This window comes from Stegastes partitus, unplaced genomic scaffold, assembly GCF_000690725.1.
Source record: "Stegastes partitus isolate 25-593 unplaced genomic scaffold, Stegastes_partitus-1.0.2 Scaffold327, whole genome shotgun sequence".
Lineage (NCBI taxonomy): Eukaryota > Metazoa > Chordata > Actinopteri > Pomacentridae > Stegastes > Stegastes partitus.
The window spans coordinates 140,128-165,644 of NW_007578058.1; the positions used below are offsets into that span (position 1 = coordinate 140,128).

The following is a 25,517-nucleotide window of genomic DNA, read 5'->3' on the forward strand; positions in this document are numbered from 1 at the left end:
GCATCTCCAGGTTACATTTCCTGTTTTCAGCTGTCATGCACCAGCAATATGCACTCAGCACATTCATGTTTGTGTTTGAAATGAAACAAGTTGATTGTGTTCTTTCAGAGCAGCAGGTCTTTACTGGAGAATTTACATATAGCTTTTGTTGTTTATCATGTTTACTGATACTATACTATTTTATTTCTCTATTCCATTGTGGTTCCTGCGATCTCTCCCATCTCTCCCCTGGATGGAAAAAAAAAAAAAAGACAACTGGAACCATTTTACTTTTGGATATTCATTTAATGATAATATCACTTTTTCCACTTGTACAAATAAGTTCACAGAATTTTAAAAAAACAACAACAAATGACACCAAGAAGTTTCCCAAAATAAACAGGGAAAAATGAACAGTCACATCGAAAATACTTTTGGGTATCTTCAATGTATTGTATTTTACAAATATTCCAGTTGCATTACTTGATCGAGGATTCTCAAGGCATTTTGTTAGCGTGGGACTGTTAACTGTGCACTGGAAATACTGCAGGTAACATTCACAGATGTGTCTTTGGTGTGTTTGCCTACAGGTACAGTTGTTTGGGGCTTAAAGTACTCCGAGGCATGTGGGCACATAAAGGGGGAAACTGATAGTGACATGATGTCTGCAGGTCTTTGCGCAAGACAGAACATGTACCTGCATTATCACTGAAGTTGAGAAGAGATCCACACACACACACACACCTACACATGCTCACACACCTACACATGCACACACCTACACACACACACACACACACACACACCTACACATGCACACACTTACACAAACACACCTACACACACACACACACACACAAAATGTTACTTTCGCTTCATATTCACAGATTTGGATCTCGGTCCGTATGATAACCCTCCAGTGGCTTCTCCAGTCCCTCACACAACAGCATAAACACCATGAAGTTTACTGCGTTGTTCATCTGGTCTTCCCATAGTCTGGTTATGTCCAAGTGAGCAACACTCAGGCCCTCCTTGCCAAGGAGAAATTGTGCATAGCATTGCATCAAGCAGGCTATTTTTACTTTAAGAGAAACACAATACACATCCACTGTTTGCTTTTCTTGTTGTCAGCCAGCCCAGTAGTAGTATGTTGTATGTGACCTGTGGTTGAGGGACAACACAGTTTCCCTTACAGGGAATATAAACAATAAATAAAGTCTCTTGCTGTGGTGTGCTCATGTGATGGTTGACTGTAATTACAACAAGCTCTAAAATGTTTGAAACTCAGTGTTCTGAACACTGAAACAGAAGGGGTTCAGTCCACTGCGTCCCTCTGTACCGTTTTGTAATCCCGCTTACGCTCTCTCTTTATGATGGCAAAGCTCGCTGAAGGCTTCAGAGTGAAGAAGGGGGATTTAGTCTCGACTCTGTCCAGACTCACAACTACTTAGACTGTCTGACATTCTGGGGGCAAAGCCCTTTGATTGAGTTTACTGGTACCAAACGAGTTTTAATCTTCAAAGATTTTAATCTGCTGTTTTGTCTGTTAGTCACAGGAGGTGGGGTGGAGGGAACTGAGGCTGTTAACAGTCACTACGTTGCACAACAAAAAAAAAAAAAAAAAAAAAAAAAAAAAAAAAAAAAAAAACATACAAACAAAGTTTTCGTGCCAAATAAAACAATACAAGCATCATCTATTTTCTCTGCACAACTTCATTTGGTGTCTTAAACGTCATTCACAGCAAGCACTGTTCCCTTCGGGGTAGTCCTGGGGAGGTACAATGTTCAGTTGGGCAGCACTACCCCATTTCAGTGCACACTCCTTTATGAACAGATAAAGAAGGGCATCATGTCTCCTATTCCCACGTTTCAGCCAATGACAACACACCGTCAGTCCCAGCATCACAGCATGACACTTGAATGTAAGTGAGGAAATATTATTAAAGCGGGATGCAGCATGTAGAAGGAGTAGAAGCACTTTTGATGCTTAAGTCCAAACAAATGTTTTTGAACTTGTTTAATGTCTGCTTAGACAACCAAAGGACACTGAGTTACATCCAGTTTCTACTGTGCTGGTTGGTTGGCTGATACTGTGTCCTCCACTTTCCCAGCAGCAGTTTCTGCTCTTTTTGTTTCACTTTGGGGGACAGAGCTGAAGAATTAAAAATCCTCCTTGAGATCTGAGTAATCAAAGCCACTTGTCAAAAGTAGGAGGGCTTGTGTGAGGACATATTGTTATTTGATGTACAGTGGTCTTGTAGTAGCAACACCTCATATTCCAAATTACTACTTTGAACAGCAGGTTCAGGGATCATAAGTTGGGGCTGTTTTTGAGGCAGTGCCCCATTGTCTAGGCCAGCTTTAACCCCATCCAGCTCCAGCTGGGAGGGCTCACAGTCCAGGTCCATGTGGCCCTTGGCTCTCTTTTTGCGAAGATAGCATACCACTCCCACTGCTACTGCTATCAGCACCAGAAGGAGCAAGATAGCAATTGCAGGCACCAGCATAGTGGTTAGCTTTGGGTCCTCGAACTGTGCATCAGGACCCCTGGTGCTCTCAGGGGCTGTGTGGGCCTCAGTGCAGACACTGTCTATGCCACTAGGAGCTCCTAATGGACTGGCACACACAGTGTAGGTGGAGTTGGGATTCAGGCCTCTGAGTCTGTACTCTGGGAAGGATGCTGGGAGGCTGAGCTGAATCGGTCTGCGGTCTGGTCCAGAGAGATTGCGGTAGGTTAGACGGATTCCACGGATGTAAGGCCTCATTTCAATGTAGCGGTGGAGGTCCAGCAAGATTGAGGTTGCAGTTTCTTGATGTGAGCTGATGTCAGGTGCGTCTGCAGTGACCGTTGCCATGGGGAGCTCGGCTTCAGGTGGTGAAGGCGGGGGGTGGTTCTGGACTTCACAATACATGCCAGAGGTACCATGTGGACAGGTGCACTCTACCTGGCCGTGCTGGTCCAAACGACAGGTACCCCCATTCAGACAGGTGTGAGAGGGACAGAAATGCTGCTCCTCATCTTGGTCCATGCTGCTGCTGCTGGGGGATGCAGGGACAGGGGGTAGGGGAAAGTCACCCTCTTTGTCAGTGGGGTTGTCACTGGCCCTGGGGACTGGAACAGCTCTGGTGGTGGTAGGGAGGGTGGTGACAGGAACAGGCAGGGTGGTGGTAGTTTTCACAGTACTGGTGGTGACTGTAGTTGTGGTGGGACAGCCAAAGTCCCTGTGCTCCAGTCTTTCTAACACCTTTCCAGCATTGATCGGTGGGAAATGGCAGCGGGTCTCCTCAGTTCTCTCCAAGGTGATGCTCTGGGATCTGAGCCATCTCGGGAACCAGGCTAAGTTGCAGAGGCAGTTGAAGGGGTTTTCTGCCACTGTGAGCTTTCTGAGGTTGGGGAGGAGCTGGGAAAACTCTTCAGGGAGGCCTTGCAGACTGAGGCTGCTAATGTCCAACTCATACAGCTCCCCAAGGTTCTGCAGGTCCTGAACCTTAAGAGGACCCATTGGGTTCCCAGCCAGGCTGAGGTGAAGCAACCCTGGGGTCTCCTTTAGCACTGAAGGGAAGGACTCAAGTTGGTTTCCTGAAATATCCAGTTCATGGAGATTCTTCAGACTGCCTATGAGCTCCTTGTTTAGGCTGGTGAGCCCCACTCCACCCAATTTGAGTGCCTCTAGATTTGGGGTCTGCAGGTCTGAAGGACCCAAATTGGGTAGGACATTAAAGCGAAGGTCCAGCAGCAGCAGTCGGGGCATTGAGAGAGCAGGCAGGGATGTGAGCTGGTTACCCTGCAGTTTGAGTTCCAGCAGGTGCTCCAAGCCATTAAAGGCTTCAGGGTGGATGGTCTCGATATGATTACTGTACAAGTAAAGGCGCTCAAGCAGCGTCATGCCATGGAAGCATTCCTCTGAAATGTGGGTGATTTGGTTGGATGACAAGTCCAGGTTTCTCAAAGATGTTAAAGGTTCAAATACCCTGTCAGGAAGGTGGGTCAGTTTGTTTTGACTGAGGTCCAGCATTTCTAGGTTCTCTAGACCATCAAAGTCCTCAGCTGTCAGGCCCTCAATCCCGTTGGCAAAGAGGTAGATGCTTTTCGTGGATGGGTCCACTCCCTTGGGAATGGTGGAGGAGCGTCTCTGGAAACACAGGATGGATTCTGGAGTCGAACAGGAGCAATCTTTGGGGCAGCTGCTGGAGAAGATGCCATCAGGAAGGATGAGGATGAGCAGAAAGGGCATCAGCGGAGTGAGAAAGGTCTTCATGGTGCTGACTCTTTCTCTCTCCATGCTCAGCCTAAAACAAGAGAACAAATAAAGTCTTAATTAGCTGCATAATCATAGAAAATCACAGTAAATGCTGACTGTAAATGAGAAACAACAGGAGTACACGTGACATTGCTGGCTCTGTTTTAACTTTATCAAGAAATGTGAGACAGATACACCACAAGATATACGTTGTTTTACGTAACATGTAAAATAATCCTTATAGAGTAATTTCTAGACCAGTGTAGGTCACTCATTGATTCACAGTGTGGTTCTTTACTGTGTTTCATGGAGTAAGATTACTACCAAACGTTTAACTATGCAGAGCCAGTGATCAAAGGCAGTCGTTTGTCACAAGGTCTCTCCAACAATAGAGCTGTAGCTGTGACCTCAGGCTTCAGAGGGAGGTTTCTGCCGTACTTTGGGGGAAAAGCTGACATAGTGGCATCCTGCCACCCTCTTCTGACTAAGTGAAGGCCAAATTCTCCCTGCAATGTTCTCTAATAAATAGTACTGTGTGGAAATTATTTCCTTCTCCAATTAAACCACAATTTTGTATTTAAATGCCGACACCACGACACACACACACTGTGGTTGTTGTGCTGCTGACGTTTGTAGAATCCTCCAGCTGTAAAACATACAGTCTGTGTCTGCATTTTTAAATTGTTTTGTCTGCCGTGAACCAGTGTCAGTAATAGCATGGAACTACTTCCCTTATGTACCATAGATGTAATATAAATAACACACACATTATGTACTTTACGCACAGGGACGGCCATCGATACTAGTCAAACAAGTGTCTCTAATACCATAAGCAGGATGGAATATACAGAGAGTGATGAGCGTAGATCCTTAAAAAGATATACTCGGTGAAATGGGCTTAAATCACGCTGAGCCAAAGTCTTACAAAACAAATACCCTGGTAGAGTGTCAACACGATACATGAAAGGGCGGAAAAGGAGGAGAAGAATGATGGAAAGGAGAGGGAGAGTGGAATGAGGGGAGATAAAGAAGAAACTAGTTTCAGTCCAGCGTCTGTGTAGGAGTTTATCATCCTTTGCTATCTATGAGATGGCCTTGGGGGAAGAAGCAACATGTCTATACTGACCAGCTTTTGTCCTTTTTTTCCCCTTTTTTCTGTTCAGGAACTCAGTAGAAACACTTCTTTTTGACTAATGCTTAACCAGAGGCAATGTTGGGATGACTTTCTCCAAAATACTCAAAATTCCCCTGACGTCCTACAGTTACCTTTGTTTAAGACCATGATTTAGGTTTAAGGATCCGAGGTGAGGACAGTACATAATTCACATCTCCAGACGTTGCTGTCTGAACATTTATGCCTCTCTGTATTTAAGTGCTGCATAAATGCTTGAGGGCTTAATGGTGCAGTTGTTGATGTCTGCACGACACAAATACCTGAATAAGAAGACAAATATGTGTGACTCAAACACACAGAACAGTCTGTCCTCACTCTGCTAACCTGAGGTTGGGGCCCAAAACTGGCTTTGGATGTTTTATTTTCTTTCTGTCTTGGAACTATCATCTTAATATATATGTGTACAATTTTTCATAAAACTATGTACATATAAAATGTAAATATTTTAAATCAAATGCATGGGCACTGAACCAATCTGTAGCAGCAGTTTTTATTTATAATCTTTTATTTTGCTGTTATTAATTTTTCGTTATTTATTTTAGAAGTGAGTAGTGCAGTGTTGGTGGTTGTGCTGAGCCCACGGTCCAAATACTGACAGCTTGCATAGTGTTTACAGCTGCTAAAGGAAACATTAATAAGAAATAATTGTTTTATTTCACTGACTTATACAGTTTTTGTGCCACTTCTCAAACCACATTTGTCTGTAAAAAAAAATTCAAGTCTGTAGGATTAAGCTTTGTCACAGTGGCATGAGAGCAGATGTAAATACTTTCATCGTGTTCATCTTCATCAGCTTCTCTTTCCTTTTCTTTTTTAGCAATGTGTAATAAAATATTTTCTCCACACACACACACACACACACACACACACACAAAGAAAAGCCTCCACTGCCTCTAAAGGCAGAACTTGGAAAGGACATCAAGGGTACATCAGTCAGCCAGAGGAAGGGCGAGTATCATCTCATCACGCCACAGCTATGGCATTTATTTTCCTCCTCTTTCAGCATACTTTTCTTTCCGCTCCTCCTTGAAATTGCAACCTCCTTGGAAAGAGTCCCTGATCTCTTATTTTCCTTCTCCGGTGTATAAACTAAAAGCAATCATGGCATTCACTCGAGCTCCCACTGCCAACTCTGCCAGAAAGGGCAGACCTGTTGTTCTGAGCAGCCGAATGTCAATGAAATGACCCTTCTCAAATCTCAAGGCTTGATTAAACAAAGCAGCTAAGTAGCTGTCAGAGTCCTCGGCTCAGAAACGCTGCCCAACTTTGCCAGCCGTGCAGAAAAGTTGGACCCATGTTTCCAGCCGAGCAGAAAGGTCACATCCACTTATTCTTGCAACTCATTATGGAAACTCTAGTCCAGAACGTAACGATAACATCTGATGGCGATGGTTTGCCGTTAGCTACAGCTGAATGGACAGCAGAGGTGAAGGGTTGCATTCATCCCATAATTTGCTAACAGAGCCTCCGGAAAGACACTTTAACAAGTCAGCAACTACATGTACGGAGTTGTAAAGGATTTTGTGTCGTGTCTGGTTGGAGACCAGTCGAAAGTAAGAACGTTTTATTGACTCCTGTTCCACGTAAAAGTTTGCATTGTAGTAATCAATAAAAGCGTCAGTCAAAAAGTAGAAGTGTAGAACTAGAAGTGTTTTAAACGGAGACGAAGGCAGGTTTCATTACAGGGCTCGGAAATAGTGGAAGAGGGAAGAAAAAGAGAAGTGTGGCTGCCGTGCTGCGTATGTGTACAGAAGATGGGAAAACAAAGGGATTTGGGGAGATAAACAGGACAGAAAGAATCAAACAACAGCTGCAGCGTATGCACTCAGATTTTCATATGGTCAGCGACTCTTCATGCTTTCAGAACGAACGCTAAAAAGCACTTGTTGTGTGAGAGAAGCACTGTATACGTTTGAAAAATGGCCTCATTCCTTCTGAAGAATCTCTACAGCATATACAAGGCTCCAGTGCCAGAATACACAACAACATCAAGGCAGCTATGAGAAGCGAGGGAGCCATGCAGATAAAACTGAGAATATTTTTCTTAGAAACCCATCGTGGCGATTCTGCCGTCGCTCCCCAGGGCAGAATGTTTATTTGAGTGTGCCTCATTCCAAACTGGGCTCATCTGATAACCCAGTGGAGAGACTGTGGCGGAGGTGGAAGGATTCAGCCCGGTCACAGACAAACCGGAGCTCGGTGGCTTAGATTCTCCGGTTTTCTTTCTCTTTGGATGCAGGTGACTCGTTCTAAGGTCAGCGTGTAAGATGAGGTGTATGAATCCAGGGTGTGTGGTGCCTCCTGCCAGCGGAGGTGGACGCCTGACGGTGGAAAGACAGTTTTGTCATCCTGCTGAAAGAGGAATGCCCCCTCCCTTCTTGCCTTCCTCCTCCTTTCTTGAGTTGTAATTTCCTTTTCTCTCCCCTGTGCACTTGAGACATTCCTGAGACAGGCAGCAGCTGAGTTTGAAGAAGTGAGCTCGTCTGTCTCATTGGCTTGGCATTTAGAGATTAACAGGAAGCTTTTCTGGGTTTATCAAAAAACAAAGGACTGGATGAACATGACCACATCTGTTATATAACGATTCTTCTTGTATCTGTGCTTTCTTTATGCTTGCTTTGTGGGTCGTATTAGAATTTAACGTGTTGGCAGAAGAAGAGATGTTTTTTTTTTGTGCAACATGAAGTATAAGCATAGGGAGTAAAGACATTTCCCACCTCCCCCGGCTCACTTCTTATCCTGCGATTTCTTTCTTTTCAAGAAGAGGAAAAGAAAAGAAAACAGAAGCAGTGAACGGCGGAGACAGAGCAGGTTTCTGTCAGCGGGGGGCTCCAGCTGAATAAGGCCTGGCTCTGGGAGGGTGAAGTGGGCTTCGGCAATTAAATCCCAGCGGGCTGAGTGTCAAGAGTCCTTATCTTCAGAGCTGAAGGCCAACGTTGAGGGGCAACGGAGGGTACAGAAAGGGGTAGAAAGTTGTGGTGTGCATGTGCGCGGACCAGGTCGCTGCATAATTCAAGCGGCTCGGCCAAAGACTGAAGAGGAGCTCGATGCCAAGGCTGGGTAAGGGGATCAGGCTGCTCACTACAGAGTGCATACTACCATTAAAGAGGCCCCTTCTCTTCAGGGACCTTAACTTTTAAAGAGAACACACACCGTTGGAGGTCTGGAGGTTCACTGCTGAAATATTGTAAATTATACAAAGTATTGGAACAGAAACATTACTTCACCCTAAATTATAATGAAGGCTGGGGGCTGATGTGAAGCCTCTCTTTCCTTCCACTGTCTGTTTTTCAATCAACAGACCGGTTCTCCAGACACACTGGTTATCCATCAGCATGACAAGAGAGAACCAAGGAAGGAGAAGTAAGAGTTGTGTTGCATGGGAGGATGAAACGTTTACACAAGTGGCAGCGCAGGACAGTGAAGAGAGCATTCATGCAGACGGCAGTAACATGTAGCACAAGTATGCATCTGAACATGTCAGCTATGTTAATGTAAGACTGGTGGCATGCGTGTAATGCAGCGAGGTATTTGTTAATGGCAGGAGAAAACACATCTCTAATGTGTCTTCATACTTGTTCAGGAATAAGTTGCTCAGAGAGTTTGGCATCAAAACAGGAAAATGGATTTCCCTCTAAGTTCTAAAATATATATTTTCATAACCTAATTGTGTTATTTATTTATACTGACACCAAATTTGATCTCACAAAATCTATTGACTGTTTTCTTTTGTGCTGTCAGTGTAAATAATGGTAAACTTTGGAACATGACAAACAAGAGATTCAGTTTCTCCACATCGAGGCTCAGCTGTATTAAAAGCTGGGAAGGCCGGCAGTAACCTTGTTAAACGGAGAGCTGATATTCCTAAATATCTTCTTCTAACCCAACAATTACATCAGGGTCAATAAAGAAGGCAGAAAACAAGCACAGACGGGGCAGAGGAGGACATGTAAATGGAAAAAGAATGATAGTTTTACAACGTCTGTCACTGCCAATACTCATCTGGAAGCCACAGTATCACTGCTATGCTTTGTAGTGGGAAGAAGGGGATTAGGGGCTGCAGCAGTTCTGCAGTGTGCTGCACAAACAACGCTTCCAACTGATTTCAGCCGAACCACAAGAAAAGACCCTGTAATTGCTGCATTCATTGTACAGCTCCTCCGCCGGTGCTGATTGATGTCAAAGGGTTGTTGTTTTAATTTAAACAGTCGACGACCAGCGAGCAGGTTGCTGTCCGCCTGTTTCCTAGTAACACACTTTGGTTCAGTTTCCTCTTCTCGAGCCTTGTGCTCGTTCCACACCTTCTGCTTTCTACATTGTGAGTTTGAATCTAAATTAGTAGTAAAGCTGCTTGTTTTTCATGTGAAAGGCTGCACTTTTTTGTTGTTTGGACCAGGCCTGCTTAGACGGACAGTGTGAAGCATCATTAGAGCCTGCAGCTGGAGAACTTAAGGAGATCGTGATTTACAGTCCAGGGTTTAGGAGGGTGATGCAATAGCACAACTGTGTATATTTGCTGCACCATAGGAGAGGTATTATTAGGTCATATCACCTCTAAAAAAGTGCTATAAAGAAAGCCACACACTCATTTCTCTGCACGGTTCGTCATGTGAGACAGCATCAGTCCATGGAGCAGTGAGCCAGAGGTCGGAGGTCGGACTCGGATTAGTGTTTTCACTTCTGCTCAGTATTCTGTGGCCCAGACGACACACCGGCACACACCCAGCTCGCGTTACACACATGTACACCTGAACACTGCTGATCCTCGTCTCCACAACAGGTGCTTTCTCTGCACCTCCGGGGCAACATGAAACCCAAAACCTCCGGAGTGTGTCTGAGTAAACGATGCGACTTGTGCCAAACCTCGAGCCTCCGACGGCTGCAGCAACCCAGAGGGGAAAGGAAACAGGCAGCGGGGCAGACAAACAGGAGCAGAACTGGGTCCCTGCAACGGCATGTGCCGGTCTGGTTCTGCCTCCTCTGAGCTTTGGAGCACAGAGGTCAGGCTCAATGAGTTCCAAAAGGAAACGTGGACCATTTCCTCCTGTTTTACTGCTGAAGGATATGACGGCTGGAGCTGTAGATGCTAGACCTGATTGTGTTTTTCTGAAGGCACACACCAGGAGAGACACAGGATGCTCTGGCCGACTCTTTCCTTCTCCTCCTGTCTCGGTTCACACACAGTGTCCTCTTGTTTTGTCTCATCTTTCCTCGGAGCTGCTGCCCTGTGACCTCTGGGACAGATAGCCAGCCAGGTCACAGTCACATCGCTTTCACAGATGCACCACATCTGTCTGAGATCTGCACTCACATTACACACACACACAAAGGATTTCAGCGCACCACTGACAACCTGGCCTTTGATCAGTTTTTCTCATGTGTCTGTGGTGTTTACTTGCGTCTCTTGCTCCCTCTGTCTCTTTCTATGTTTATCTTTTCAGTCAGACACAACAGCAAACCGCACCGTTACAGAAGTCGCAGTCTGTAGAGTCCAAAAGCACTACATCACCAGGAAACCGTAAAAATGACATCCTAGTGTCACAAAACTGGATTCTCTCCAGGCCTTGGCTTGTGCCTTCATATCCTGTGCATGACTATCCACGCCTCCTGCCAGAATCAAAACTTTATTGTCCTTTCTGGCCCGTTGACCCTGGGTGCAGCGTTGTCCGGAGCTCTGTGCTCCTGGTAGGGACATCCGACTGGCCTCAGACAGCAGGAGGAAACTAAAAAAAAGCTCCTTCGGACAGTGTTTGAAGCACCTGAGAGAAGCTGGCCTCAGGTGGGGACAGGACAGTGTTTGTACTGTGTGTGTTTGCGGTTTCAAGTGGCTGGATGGACCAGTTTTGTGAGTCAGCCACAAGCCTGCAGTAATGTGCACACTCCAACGCTGCCGCCCCCATGACGCTCGGTCCCGCTCCAACAACGCTAGTCTGTCACCAGGCCACCATGATTGTTATCTACCCGATACGAAACACAGAATGTCTATTACTCATGTCCTGATCCTGTTCAGTGGAAGCCTGTCTTTCATTTACATCATTTATCAACACAACACGAGTCCATCAAAGTGATCAGAGATGATAAACAGCCAGAAAATGGTGGGAATGAGCCAGAGTTTCCACAACATGTAGCACGACTGATTAAAACATGTGAAAACCATGTGTCTTCAAGGGATGGACCATTCTTAGTGAACAGCTGGATGTTGACACTGTTTTTACCTTTGTCCTTGTGTTGCAACAACGCTGCGTAAGAGTTCAAATTGAATCAGTGGGTGTGTTGGAATCAGACTACAGGACCATCCTTCTTAGACAAATAGTGTCACACGTCCTCGCTGAGGAAACACTGCCGGGATCGTCTTTCCACTTACTGTATCTGAGTATCTGCTCTGGCTTCCCGGCTGCTACGTCGCTACACAAACAGCTGTGAGCATTAATCCACTGTAGAGGAGCGCAATGGACATCTAGCACTTGGACATAAACACCTCTAGAACTCTTCATCCTGTCATTTCTGCACCCTGTCCTCCCCTCGCTCCTCTGCTCAACCCTGCTTTGTGCTTTTGCTCTCAGGTTTGTTCATGTAGTTGACAAGAGTATGACTGGAATCTGATGAAGGCATGTCTCCTCCACCTGCCACGACAGCCCTGCAAAAGGCCAAATGGCAGCTATGTAAGTGTTCGTCAGGCTCGTGATAGCTCGAGGCAAACGTAATGGTAAACAGAAACTTGGGGCAGCAACTTGTTTACTTTGTCAAAATGCATTTCAGAGTTTGACACTTGGAAAACACAGACGTGCCTCCGATTAGCACAGGATAGTTGTTTGACTTGACTGAGTGCCAGTGTTTGAAGGTCAGGGCGTACATGTCTGTGGTTACACTCTGACACAAATATTAACACTCTTCAGCCATCTCAGTAAAGCCAGATGAGAAGCACCAAGAAACAGAAGAAGAAGAAACACTAAGTTCATATCCTACAGAGCATCTCGTCTTTGTGTGATCTTTAGGTGCTTCTTTCTCAGTTTGCAGCACCATGCCAGTAAAAAGATGAAGTGTCACGTTGAAAACAGGAAACAGCCAGATGAGTTACTTAGAAAACTGATCTACAAATTACTGATTTATTGCTTGTTGTTCACGATTCTTCATAGCAAGTTGTTGAGCAGATGACAGATTGAGTCACGTCCATAATCACCTGTTAGTGACATTAAGTAAACAATGCCATCCTTCTGTACCACAACCTTCATTTAAAGGCAGGTATCCTACCTGTTTTTCAGGCCCCCATACCCCCCCCACCCCCCTTTCCAAAGAGTTACCGTTTGTGATTTTTCTAGTTCTTCTGCCCTGCAGTCTTTTTCCTTGACGGAAACATTCAGACATGTGCCACACATACAAGATAAATGTGAACTGGAGATCGCTGGTGCTGATTAAAATGTCACAAAGGAATTTATTGTGAAACTGCTGCCTGTGCTGGTACTTTGCCAGCTCTGGGGGAGGCTGGCTGGCGAACCGGCAGCCGGCCTGCACAGTTCCCCCCCAGCGCTGACATGCCTCTCCTCATGTGCCCTGTGATTTCCTTCTTCACCGGGACTGCTGCCTTGGTTATTATACTAAATGGCCTCTTAGACGCACAGAGCATCTAATGTGATAAATGCACTTTTATCGTCTCCTTTGTTGCTGAGCACACCTTTAAATCTGTAAAATAAATATATATAATTTAATATAAAGGCTTAGTAAGAATGAATTACGTCAAATTATCTAGTTCTACTGTGAAGTAGATGACGGGACGCTGTGAGCCAACATCAGTCTTGGACGCCTGGTTTGATTATCACATACTTCTACCTGTGCCAGCATCTGATTAAACAGGTGAGCCCTATCATCTCAGGGAGTGTAGAGGCCTCATTCAGCAACAGTCTATTAAGACATCAACATGGACCCTTAACTTCACAATTAGCCTGCAGCAGGTGTGCATCACCTGAAGACTCCTCAACCCAAACAGGGCGACAGAGAAGCCGGTGACAGACTGGAGGAATAATTGGGGCAACAGTTCGCAGGATTCAGGGCTTAAATCTGCTGCATGCAACAATCTGTCAAAGTCAATGCAACTCCTTTTCTTTTTTATGCATTTTTAGCAGAATGATGTGTACGAATGGAAACCAATGGATTCCTGAAACTGTACTCAGATTCCTAAAAACACAGTCGTATATGCAAAACATGTCAAACTGCTGGTACGGGCCTTTAAATAATCCAGAGAAACAGGGTCTCTTGGTTTATAGCCCAGTCAGTGCCTTCACAACACAGAACACATCTGTGTGATTGGCTTTGTGTTACTGTCGCGTACGGAGTCGACACGCTGGCAAAAAAGGGGAAAAACCGACGCTTTGTTATTGCAGCAGTCAATAGTAACTTGTCTACATGAAGAGCAGTTTGTTTGCTCTCATCAACACTTCCGTTCATAGCGGTCATTAAGTGAGTGGAGCAGATTCCTGAGCCGACACGTAGCTCGTAGAACAATGCTTCACCTGTGTTGGTTCGCTCAGACGTGTGTGATTCAGCCGCACGGTCAACAGAGCAACAGTATATAATACTACGTGGAAAAGCCTTGTTTGCTCTGCATGTTTGTTTTTAGGTAGAAATAGTAACATTATCATCCGACTGTTACGCACTCTTAACACGGTGATGTTTATAAGGAACACTGAGCAGGAAGATTGTGTTAATGCTGTTTTCCCAACACACACTGCTGCAGGTCGCAGTAATGACAAACACAGACATCACAGCCAGACATTTGGTTTGGATTCTGAGCCTCGTCGTTTGCACGTACACTTTACCTCATACATGAAGCTGTTGCAGCGATCTGACGGCGAGTAACACACACTCAGGATGTCAGAGACCGGCAATAATTCAAGGCAGCGTGTGCACAAGCTTTGATGTTGAAACTCGAGGATTAAGGCAGAAACAGAGTCGGCGTGTATGTTGACATTAAAGCATCATCTGCATTGCAAATAATTTACAGCAAGCCAGCGTATACACCGTGCACACATTCCTCGACCTAAGGAATGTGTGCACGGCCGAAAACCAACAGCAGAACTGTGCACACCGCAGCTCTCTGTTCTCCCGAGTTTTCCTGAGCAGGGCTGGCTGGGACAGGCAGCGAGGTGGACGAGCAGTGAGGCAATTAGCGAGAGTAGTGATGTGCGTCCAGATGCCCGAGGCGACGCTCCGGTCCTGCGTTTGTGTGTCTTTACAGGCCCACACAGTCGCTGTCACAGCTCATTGACGACTAGCACAACACAGAGGCAGGACGGAGGGTCAGGAGGGGAGGAGAGCCGACGTTCGGTCATGCAGATTCAGCCAATGCACAGGTTCTGTTGTGTATTTTGGTTTCTAGTTTCAACCTAAGTTCCAGGAATATATCCTTTGAAACATTTCTTATTTTTCTCGTTTGCATTCTTTATAGAGTGGCTGCATACTGAGAGGGTCGTATGCATTTTCTCTCCTTTTGTCTCCTCATTTTTGTTTAACCAAAACCATTTTCTGAGCTTCATTGACTGCAGTGTGACTGCAGTGATCAGAACTTTTAAAAAACAAATCTGACATTCTTGACTTTTACTAAAGCCAACAAATTAAGCTTAATCTACATGTGGCTTTAAGCTTCAAACGTATTGGTTTGTATTGAAGTTTAAAAAAAAAAAAAAGAAGAAGTTTAAACTAGTAACAAATGTGCAATTCTGTTCAAAAGTTTTAGATTCCTGTCCATCGTGCAATACAACCAGGGAAATGTCTGATTGGACCCAAAATCATTCTGCAGCTTGAGACAGTAGCTCCAAACATTGTGCGTTTTCTGGCAAATGTTTCCTTCAGTGCATTTATACACATTTGTTGTGATTATTTATGGCAGCAGGACAGTGTGTGTATGACTGATTTAAAATGAACAGTGTTATATAGGAACATGTCACCTCCTGCTGTGTGACTTTGGACAGAATAAAAGTAGAATACCATTAGACTTTCAACATGTGAATGAAAAACTAAGAAACAAACAAAATCTGTGTATACAGGCTCTTTATCCTGCCTAGTTCTGCTACATCTCCATAACTTTAGCAACCAGACAGGCATGTTAAACTCTAAACGTCCTCTGTTCTCCCTTTTCCTTTTCCCTTCTGTGTGTAACCCTACACAGCCTCACTGTATCTATTAAATACCGTGTGTGAGTTAAGAGAGCCGCTCTTGTTCTGCTGCCAGTCTTGTTAAGAGGCTCAGAGTTGTGTGAAAGGACCCTATTGAGGCAGCAGGGTGTTAGGGTTAACACGGTAAAGACCGCCAACAGCGTGTGGTTTCTGGATGCAGATATTCAAAGGGACACGTTATTATAACGCGTGTTGCTTATGCAGCCTGTCACACACCAAACAACCGTCTGGGTTTGTTTTTTGTGTTATAAAGCAAACTGTTGGTAAAGTTAACAGCATGTTTGTGTTTACTCATTGAGACGCTTCACTCACCCAGCGAAGGTGCTTCCTCCTCTACTCCAGCTCCACTTTGCTCCTTCAGATCTTCTTCCCCTGCTGGAAATGACACAACAGTTGCACCTATTAAACAAATATGCAGCAACGTGAGTTTGACTCGCTCTCGTCTCCGTCCTGTCATGCTTTGTTCCTGGCACACGAGCAAAACAGGAAGTGTTTCTGCTGTTAATTGGTGAGGCTCCAGCTGTGTGCAGGAGCTCGCTGAGCTTTGACGGGCCGAGTGGCAGCACAAGAGCGATGACAGAAGAAGAATGCAGGCCGACCGCTCTCCTGTGGTATCGGCCCATCAGTACTGTGCAGTTGCATGGCGCTCTGTGTTGTACTGTTTTTATAGCGCCGTGTCTGAGGTGATCGGCAAGATTCATTTAGTTTCACCTTCGTGAGTGAATGAGGTATCAAAGGTCCCGGTGTAGTGAGACACACTTTCTGACCACACAGGACAGTTTTATTGATGTTTCAGAGCAGATTTAAGGTCTTCACTTGTACAGCATCTGTGTTTTTGTGCTTTGATCAATCGTAGGTGATTGACCTGGTGGCCCTCACTTTATTAAAGCCAAGAGCAGCTTTGAGTTTGCGTGGTATCAGCTGGCACGGCACAAACGGACCTCACTTTTTGTGTTTTTAATGATTAGCGGTTCGTTATCCGTGACCACGGAACAATCTGTGCTCTTGTTGCTTTGTGCAAATAGGACATTAACTAATATCATATGTTATTTCTGAGTGTGGTTATGGGATCATAAACATGAGTTGGTTTTTGGGAAAACCCAAACATAACGTGACCGCTTGATAGATGTTTCATTAGTGGGAGATGTTTGCCTGAAAATAGCTTCTACATTTCTTTCCAGTGGCAGGCATTTTCATTTTTTTGTAATTGATTTAGCGCGTGGTCATAAAACAGTTTCAGACATAATTAGATGAGATACACAGATTTTTTTTCTCTCGCTGCCATTTATAAAGCCCAGGCTGACTGCTGACTGTAGATCTTTTCATACTGAACACACTGGACTCAGTCTTCCAGCGTGTTTCCACTGAGCGGCGGTTTCAAGCCATATTTCATATAGCTAAGCTCTGAGTCATGCAGGATGTGAAAAACAAAACCCCAACAGCTACATGCTATACCTGGTTGTGTAACACCTGAAGCCTTCACTTTGTATACGCTGTCCCTGCATTGCTCTGCGTTGCGTACTCAGAGTGTAGTGTTTGCGTCTGAAAATAACTGGACAGGGCTCGGTTTGGCTCGCTGAGCCGTGTTGAGGCCTTCGCTGCTCTCTGCTTCTCTTGTTTATTTGTCTGCCAGCGTTTTGCACAACTGCACAGAAGCTGTTGTTTTTTTGTGTGCGTAGTGTTCATGTTTCTCTGTTTACGTACACTTTGCGCAGGTAAATGCATGCACACTGGTGGCTGAATGTGTTGGTAACCACCTCGGTGTGTGGAGCTGCCGGGACTCTGGTGAGGTGACCCTGTCGCGGTCAGTTTCCCAGAGGTCACTGTGTCTCCCTCTCAGAAAATCCCTTCACTGCACTGTAAATATTTAGCTTTCAAAGTGGTACTCGACACTCAAAATAGATGCAAATCGTCTTGAGTGACTGTAGCACTTTTCTAAAAGACAAAACTGTTGACAACAATATTTCTAGCCTCGGTTTTCTTTAATAGCGTGAATGCCTCTTCCACATCTGTCTGTGAGCTGTTGGTCTTTAATTAGTGCAGACTGCGCACTACCAAAACATCGTAGTATCTTTTGACCTCCTGGAACCTCTTATTTTCTTTCTTTTCGCTATTATTGGTTTACTTTGATATCTATTCTTTCTCTGGAGGAGCTATTTATTTCAGTCATTCCCTCATTTCCTATTTCGGAGCTCTGATATGTCTCAGTCTTTCCATCCACTATAATTTTCTTCCTTCCTCTGTGTTCATACGTTAAACATAAATGTCACCTCTCCCTGCTTCTCCTCTGTTTTTCCTTCTCTCTCCGTGTCACTGCCTCTCTGCGTCCTCATGTGGTTTAATCTTTCTCAAAGCAGGACCGAGCTAAGCAGTCTGGCATTAATGTTGGAACTGCTTTGTTGTGGCATCATGTGAGGCTGCCAACACGCTAACGTCCAACGTACAGTCAATATACTGCATCAGCTTCCAACAGTCCGAGCTGAACCTGTTGAAGGAGAGCCGGATAAGCAGAGAAACGGTTTTTTGTTTTGCTGTAGGTGTTTGGTTTTTTATGTGACACGCTCTGGTGCTTTTTGCTATGTGAATGTGTAGCTGTGACAAGCCGTGACTTGCGGCCCTGCTGTCACAACCATTTGCCTCCTGATTGCAGTGTTGAGTGACTGAGACTCAGGCTGATGTGTTGTAGCATTTACATATTACAGATGTAAGCTTTTGTGTGCACGCATGCACAGATTTGTCTCTCAGGCTTCCTCTGGCTGTCCAGCAGTAGACAGCGCCAGATAACAACACTATCGGTGCCCCCTCCGTCTGTGACGGATATAGACCCGAAGGAGAAGCTGTCGTAACGAGGGCAGCTCTGTGCGTACGTGTCGGCTCGGATGTACGACGTGACTACCTGAAAGTGTGTTAATGTCACCACGTTCTGAGATGAAGAAGGTCTCAGACACACACCAACCCACACACACACACATCTTATCGTTTAATCCATATGCAGCAGAACCTGAAGAGTTAATGTTCACCTCAGCCCTTGTTTGTATAATTTTCATTGGTTATTAATGACTGACTCCGTCTTTTCCACTTCTGGTTTCGGTCAAACAGTACAGGCGTGTTTGTGTGTCTGTGCATGTGCCCTTACTCTGCTCTTGCCCAGTAAGATCTGGTTCAAGGCTCATTTCCTAATTACAGTGTTGGCCAGAAGTAATTACAACCTTAGATTAAGAGCCATTTCTCTTTTTCTGCAGCCCCACTGAAATGCAGCAATTTGCGGTAGCTTTCTGGGATGAGCATCCTCCTTCTCATCCTCCCTCATTCTCCATCTGTCTCTGCTTCTCTCTCTCTCTCTCTCTCACTACTTCACTGCAGTCGCTTTAAGAATTTGAGGGATTTTTGGCTCTTTGCACATTTTCCATCAAAGTGAGAGGATTAAAAAATGGCCGAGAGTTTAGTGGAATGTAAAGCTTGACGAGGGTAGTTTCAGTCAAACCTGTGAGATCTGACTGGGCATGTGTGTGTCTCTGTGGATGTGGACGCCGAGGACAGCAGTTATTTGGGGTTTCTGCTCCGGCTGGGGCCTCCAAAGCCCTCAGATCGCTTCGCATGTGTGTGTATATTTATGCAAGGTTTTGAAGTGGTTCTTCTGAACGCATCATTTGGCTGCATCGGCGAGCTCTTCTTCAATTTAGCTTGGCAGGCGTACGGGCTGGGGTTTGCCTCCACATACCGCTGCTTCAGCATTGATGTTTGAGGCTGAGGCCTTTGAAGCTGGGGTTTTATTTAAGATGCCTCCTATAGGAGCAGCTCTGGCTCTCAGCTGTCAACCAGCACCTCTGCTGTGCTACACCTGGGGAAGGGACGCCAGCCTTAAGCTCTTGAATTCGCTCTCTCATTCCTTGCTAATTGCGATGAGACCTCAGTTTGGGTTTGAGAAAAACAAACACACACACACACACGTTGGCACACTTATTCTAACTTTCTGCCCTGTCGACTCCCCTTTCCCTGCCTGCTGCGTGAGCCTGTGTTCCTCTCCGACCTCCACCTTCCCCAGGCCTCCTCGCCTCGGCACCTGACTTTTAACCTTTTAATCCTTTGAATGCAGAGGCTAAGATGCTTCAGGCACTGCCCCTAATTGGTGTAAAATGGAGCTCTGTGGCTGGACATAGAAAAGTGTTGTTTGAATCAGTAAAACTGCAGGAATCTCTCGCTGCTGTCAGACGTCCATCAGATCATTTAGTCGAGTCTCGGAACAAACAAATAAAATGGTCAGTCACCGTCTGCAGCAGATTTAGACATCAGTGCTCTTTCCCTCCCGAGCTCTTTGGCACAGATAATGAAACGCCAGCCTCGATTTTGTAAAATAACAACAGAAGTACTGGCTGACACAATGCTGCCAACCAGATCCTGGATGAATAGCGCGGTTTCAACATCACACGTCACATCTCGGTGGGGTGACAGCGGGCCTGCGCTTAATTGCTTAAATTGGGTTCTATGACAGAGGGCTCCGTCGCCTGGGCCGGGCTTCCCGTCCGCAGACCGAGAATGTCCCATAGGGCCGCGATAATCCATCCAGCATGCATGCATGTCTCGCCTAATGTTCACACCAGCACGCACAACTGCACATTTAATCGTCAAAGTGTCACCATGTGTTGTGCAACTAATTGGACAAGCTGCGACTTTAATTTCACATCGGAGGTGAAGAGACGCAGCGAGAACCTCACCCGGTCTCACATTCACTCGCTCTCTGCTCATCCTTTTTACCCCTCAGACTTCTTTTAAACCTTTCTGTCAGCGGTGGGAAGTGTGCGAGTGTCAACAGGTGACTTTACTAACACAACAGAGGAGCAGAGAGCTGTAGAAAGTAGCTACGCTTCAGACTTTCCTCACTACATCAAGCTGTGCACACGAGTGCTCTCCAGTAAACTGAAAAGTTACTGTCTGTACATCGCAGTCGCCTGAAAGTTCTCCACATTAGTTGCAGGATAATTGGCCTCCTGTGGCTGCTGGCCTAATATAAACAGATTATACGCTGTCGATGATGACAGTCTGTAAGGAAACAAGCGGTGCACGGATGAAGGGTTAGTTACGGTGGCTATCGGAGTGGTTTGTGTTGCTTGTTTGCCCCCCAGAAAGGATTAGGCGATTTGTTGTGTCTGTTTGTGGGGGCGTGTAAATGCTGAGAGCTGGAGGGAAGACGACTGTTCTTCATGAGTTAAGCATGTCAAGCAAAGACATATGCTGCGATTTTTTTTAGCCTGTTTCAGAGATTCCAGGTGGATTCTGGAGCTTCTCATTGTCCCTGAGAAGTTTGAAAACACACGTTACTGCTGTGAGATTATGTCGTTAACGCTGGTCTGATCAGTTTTGATTGTTTTATTTTTTTAATTTGGAAAGCTAAGAAGCTATGAGCAGGAAAGAAGCGATGCTGTGATGGCTTGTTTATTTACTTTTGGGTCTAAACGCGTTGAGTCATGTCACTTCACCGGAGGTCAGTTTATTGCTGCAGCAGGTCACTCAGAGATTTAATCTTCCAGGAATTTGACCTCATCGCTCATTGCTCTGCTGCACGCCTCTTGATTTCTGTTCCTCACATCGGAGCAGCTTCACCTCTGCAGTGAAACGCCTTCAGCTAAAAGTCAAACGAATTAGCTGTCAAGCCAACTTTATAGCTTTTACATGCTTCAATCAAAGCACTATAATAACGACGTTAATTAGTCATTGGTAGAGCAGCTGCAGCTTTGACAGACGTCTTTAATACTGACCTGTAGTTAGAGGTTTCCTGTCAGTTCAGGTTTAAATGAATAAAAGAGGCTTTAGTCTTGATTTCCTCAGCAGTTTTGTCTTTATGCTGAACAGTCAATAAAACTGACAGAAACTGTGAAATGTTCAAACCAACTCAAGGTAGCTGACAGCTCAGTGAGCTGCAGCATCAGTCACTGATATCATTCATGATTTCCAGTCAAATAGTGCAAATGTGATTTAAAGAGAATCTGTTTTTGACCTCAGCCTGCAGAAATAACCTGAGCACACTGTGCATGTGTGACCTCTGAGCTGCTCGTGTCCTGTTGAACTGTGTGTTGTGGGACGCTCCCTAGTGTGGTTCCAAAAACAGCTGTCCTCTGCGGTCCAGACGCTCGGCTCGGCCCTGCGTGCTGCACGGCGTCCTGCGGTCCAACACCAGCCCGCCTCATTACCGCCCCGACGGCTCCTTCTGCTCCGCGCACACGCTGCAGTTTAACGTTTCCCAAATGCAGAGAAGCCTCGTTTCGCCGCTGTTATCTGGCGATCTGCGGTGTTCGCGGAGCCGCAGCACCCAGAAACCTGCTGAAGCATCCTGGAGAGAACACTGGTTCTGTGTGTTTCACCTGGGATGCGGCGCGTTTACAGAAAACCCGAGAACGGGTTGTGTAACATTAAAAGTGCGTTAAAAGCAACACGCCTTCAGCACAACACAGACTCTGAGTTTGCTGATTGTTCCCTCTTATTTTTGCAAACACAACTCAGCCTTATATATGAAGAGGACGTGAGCCCGAAGAAGAGTTTTGATTATTAACATCCAGTTAAATAATGAATCCATTAATTTGTCCCTAATCTCCACATATTCCACCAACACAATCCTGTCCACGCGTCTTTACGCAGCCCTCGGCCCTTTGCCGACTGCTAGAGCTCAGAAAGCTTTAAGTTCTTATTCCTGTTCTATTAGTCAAAGCAGGAAACTCTTACCCTGAACTTTGGAGGAGTAAAGTTGGAAGCGCAGCTTGTGTGTTGATCCAAGCAGCGAAGTTCACCGATGTAACTCCAGACCTGGTACTTTTCCGTGTGCGCGCTCTTTTAATAATAAAAAAAAAGTTGTGAACGTGTTGAACTTGTAACGAACGAGCTTCATCAAATCCTTGGAGAGGTGCAGCAAGCCTCCACGTCAAGGAATGCGCTCCAGCAGTGAGTCCCCGGACAAAAAGCGCTTTATGGTGAGCTGAGTGGAGCCGAGCGGAGGGAGGAGCGAGGCGCACTGACCGCAGAGCAGCAGCAGCAGCAGCAGCAGCTCACCTTGCAGCCTGGCTGAAGGCTGAGGACACATTCCAGCCTCCTCGCTTCACTATATCTTAATTCCTACCTGCATGACCTGTTCTGAGCAGGAGACACGACTGCTTTCATTAGTTACTGTACCACTGGAACGACTGTTTCAGCTCATGTGCTCGTTTTACTTTCCAGTGAAGTTCTGCAGAAGCAAAAGCAAGAGGCTCAACTTTAACAGAGTTTACAGACAAATACAATGGATTCATTCACAGACTGACACATGCATGTTGTATATGACAGTCTCCTACGACTTGGTTTAAACTGCTCGCTGTTAATTTACAGAACCTGGAAATATCTGCACCTTTATGCACCTTATTTTGCACTGAACCTGCATTGTTTTTTCATATATGTTCAGCAATGTGCAAAATCCAGAAGTGCAACATCAGTTACTGTTTTTATAGTTTTTAATACACCAAATAATCTATTTATAGAAGAATAATCTATCCCACAGTTTTCAGAGATCATTTTTTTTCACATTTCTGAGTGTAATTTAAAATGTTTCTGATGGTGTGAATGTGCTGGCTCTGTGCAGTGACAGAAAGGAACTATGTTCAGTCGTATTCTATTCCATCTACGCGATCTTTAATCATAAAATATGCAGTTACATAAGTTGTTTTATCTGTTTATGTCAGTGTTTTTTATCGTATCTGTTAACGCGCTTCATCCGTCCAGCGACACACGAGGGTCTCCTCAGTGTACATTAGCACATATGGTGGCTTCATTCACGGAGGTATCTCCAAGCTGAGAAAGCTATCAGATGGAGCCGGCAGCCTGCTTCAGTGTCAGCCAGTCACCACGGCACAGTAAGGCGATATCTCCCAGGAACTGTGTCACTCTGATGTGTGCTTTTAGCCACATGTCACAGAACTACACTTGTCCCTCATATGTCTGTCATGGTCTGACCTACACATTCCTGCAGAGCTTCTGTTTTCTCATCCGAAAGTGTAAAAATTAATTGAAACCAGGCCAGATTTCTCATTGTGGCAAACCCTGGTACAGGTAAAGAGACTTTGAGAAGGAAATGATTCCTCAGTTTCTCGTTGTGCCTCCTGAATCCGCCCCCTCCTCGGGATCCTCTGGACACTTGTTGAGCCATGCTTTTTTTGTTTTTTTACAAGTCTCCACACAATCTGTGGCCGGTTCTCCTCCTGCTCCTACTGTAGCACTTATTATGGATGTATCTCACAGTGCCATCTGCAAGGCATTACAGTAAATTACAGGAATAGAGAAATGATTTCACGCAGCGTCCAGATGTAGCTCCTCAGTTGCTGCTAAGTTTTACTTGTTCAGGAGAAATTTTTAAAAAAGAAGAAGTCTTACCCTGCTGTACTTTATCACACGTGTTTGAGGCTCACAAAGTCGGTGCTTGTGCTCCGTCGCTTTCTCCACCTCATTTGCTGGCTCTGTGTAAACCTCTGAGCTTATCCAGGTATGTTGAAAGGGAATTATTTATGTTCAGCCTGTGTGAGGAGGACCAGCGTCTCCAGCAGACCGACCTGCTCAGAACTTTAAGATGAAAGCCACTTGACAACTGCCACTACTTTTAATTAAGATGGAATAATAATAAATTAACACATTTGGAGTTTCACCTCAGCCTCAGCAGCACCTTCAGATTTTCACACGTTAAGTTTCAGACATTTTTATTGGTCTCCGGGCCGCGAGCACAAGAATTTTCTTACTGCGTTTTGTTCATTCATTTGAAGCTGTTATATGCTTTTTCTGTATAATGTAGACTTCCCCCACTATTAAATCCACATGACTCCAAACAGCCACATGTCTAAATATATAGAACCAGAATCAGCCGTTAAAATGTGTAATTTGTGAGTAGTTGCTGAACATAAACTCCTTTATCTGTATCCTCGGTGATATCAGCTCTTGTGGAGATTCGTCATCCATCAAAATAAAGAAAATAAAGTAATGCCTGAGAATCTACATCTTTCACTTTTTAATCTTTTCGACCATCAGACTACATGTTTCCTCTCTTACTCTGTAACAAAGCAAGTTCTTTTTAGATATAATTTAGCTCTCCATCACTAAACAGTACGTTGTTGTTCTACCTCTTTCTGGTTAATTGTCAAGAACAAAAAGTCGTTATGTAAAATGTTCAGCTCTGCATTCGGTCGGTGGTGTAAATCTCAGTCTGGTGGCCGCCGTGCCGTCAGCATGTTGGGCTCCTGGTAAAAGATGGCGAGGCGCTTTGTAACGCTGCCCAGGGGAACCAATAACACCCTGTTCATGGTTTCAAGCATTCAGCACCATGATGGTTTTTACTTTTATTTGGAAGCAGGAATTTTCATACAAGGACCAGACTTAGACTCACTTCTCTCCAACGCTTGAGTTTTTCTTTTTCATGCACAAACTCATGCCGAAGCCTTCCACCACTTTCCCCTCTCCCACTGCTCCGTGACACTTCACTTGCTCCAAAAATTTGCTTTATCTTTTTTTTTTTGCCTCCATGATTTGTAGTAACTTTTAAACCGTGTTTCAACTTTTATTTCAAGTTCTGCTTCACTCCACATTTCTGGATCTTGGAGGCGTTTCTGTTAGATCTTACACAGGATTTACTGTTTACAATTACACCATCCTGAGCTTCCTTCAGAAGACGTGACAGTTCAAAGTAGCCGTGTGATTATAAATTGGATATGACGGCGAAGGCTCTGGAATAATCTTGCGACTCCACCCACAGATAGAAACACCATTTTCTTTTTTTTTTCTCCCACTTCACATCAGAGCTCATCTGAAAAGCTCATTTGACTTTTTGTTCTACATCAAATGTGCGATGATGATCAAAAATAATTTGCTCTTTGTCCTTCCACTACTAAACTTGTGTTTTCACTGCCTGATAAACTTTATTGTTGCTAAACAATTCCAATAATTAATTGT

The 25,517-nt window shown here is 45.0% G+C and overlaps 2 protein-coding genes across 5 annotated transcripts in view; one reads left to right on the top strand and one right to left on the bottom strand.

Moving 5' to 3' along the window:
- coro7 (coronin 7) overlaps window positions 1-25,517 on the top strand; it is a 104,485-nt gene that overhangs the window by 51,444 nt on the left and 27,524 nt on the right. The window lies entirely within an intron of this gene.
- vasnb (vasorin b) lies at window positions 265-22,529 on the bottom strand. 3 transcript variants are annotated; one of them, XM_008283775.1, is made up of 4 exons: window positions 22,281-22,529; window positions 15,876-15,938; window positions 822-4,269; window positions 265-757 (listed from the first exon to the last, which is right to left on the bottom strand). In XM_008283775.1, the coding sequence occupies exon 3, from the start codon at window positions 4,260-4,262 to the stop codon at window positions 2,181-2,183; it is 2,082 nt and encodes a 693-aa protein (XP_008281997.1). In that variant the 5' UTR covers window positions 4,263-4,269; window positions 15,876-15,938; window positions 22,281-22,529; the 3' UTR covers window positions 265-757; window positions 822-2,180. The 3 variants fall into 3 exon arrangements, with proteins under 3 accessions (XP_008281997.1, XP_008281995.1, XP_008281998.1); XM_008283773.1 differs by having other exon boundaries at window positions 816-4,269; XM_008283776.1 differs by having other exon boundaries at window positions 265-723; window positions 812-4,269.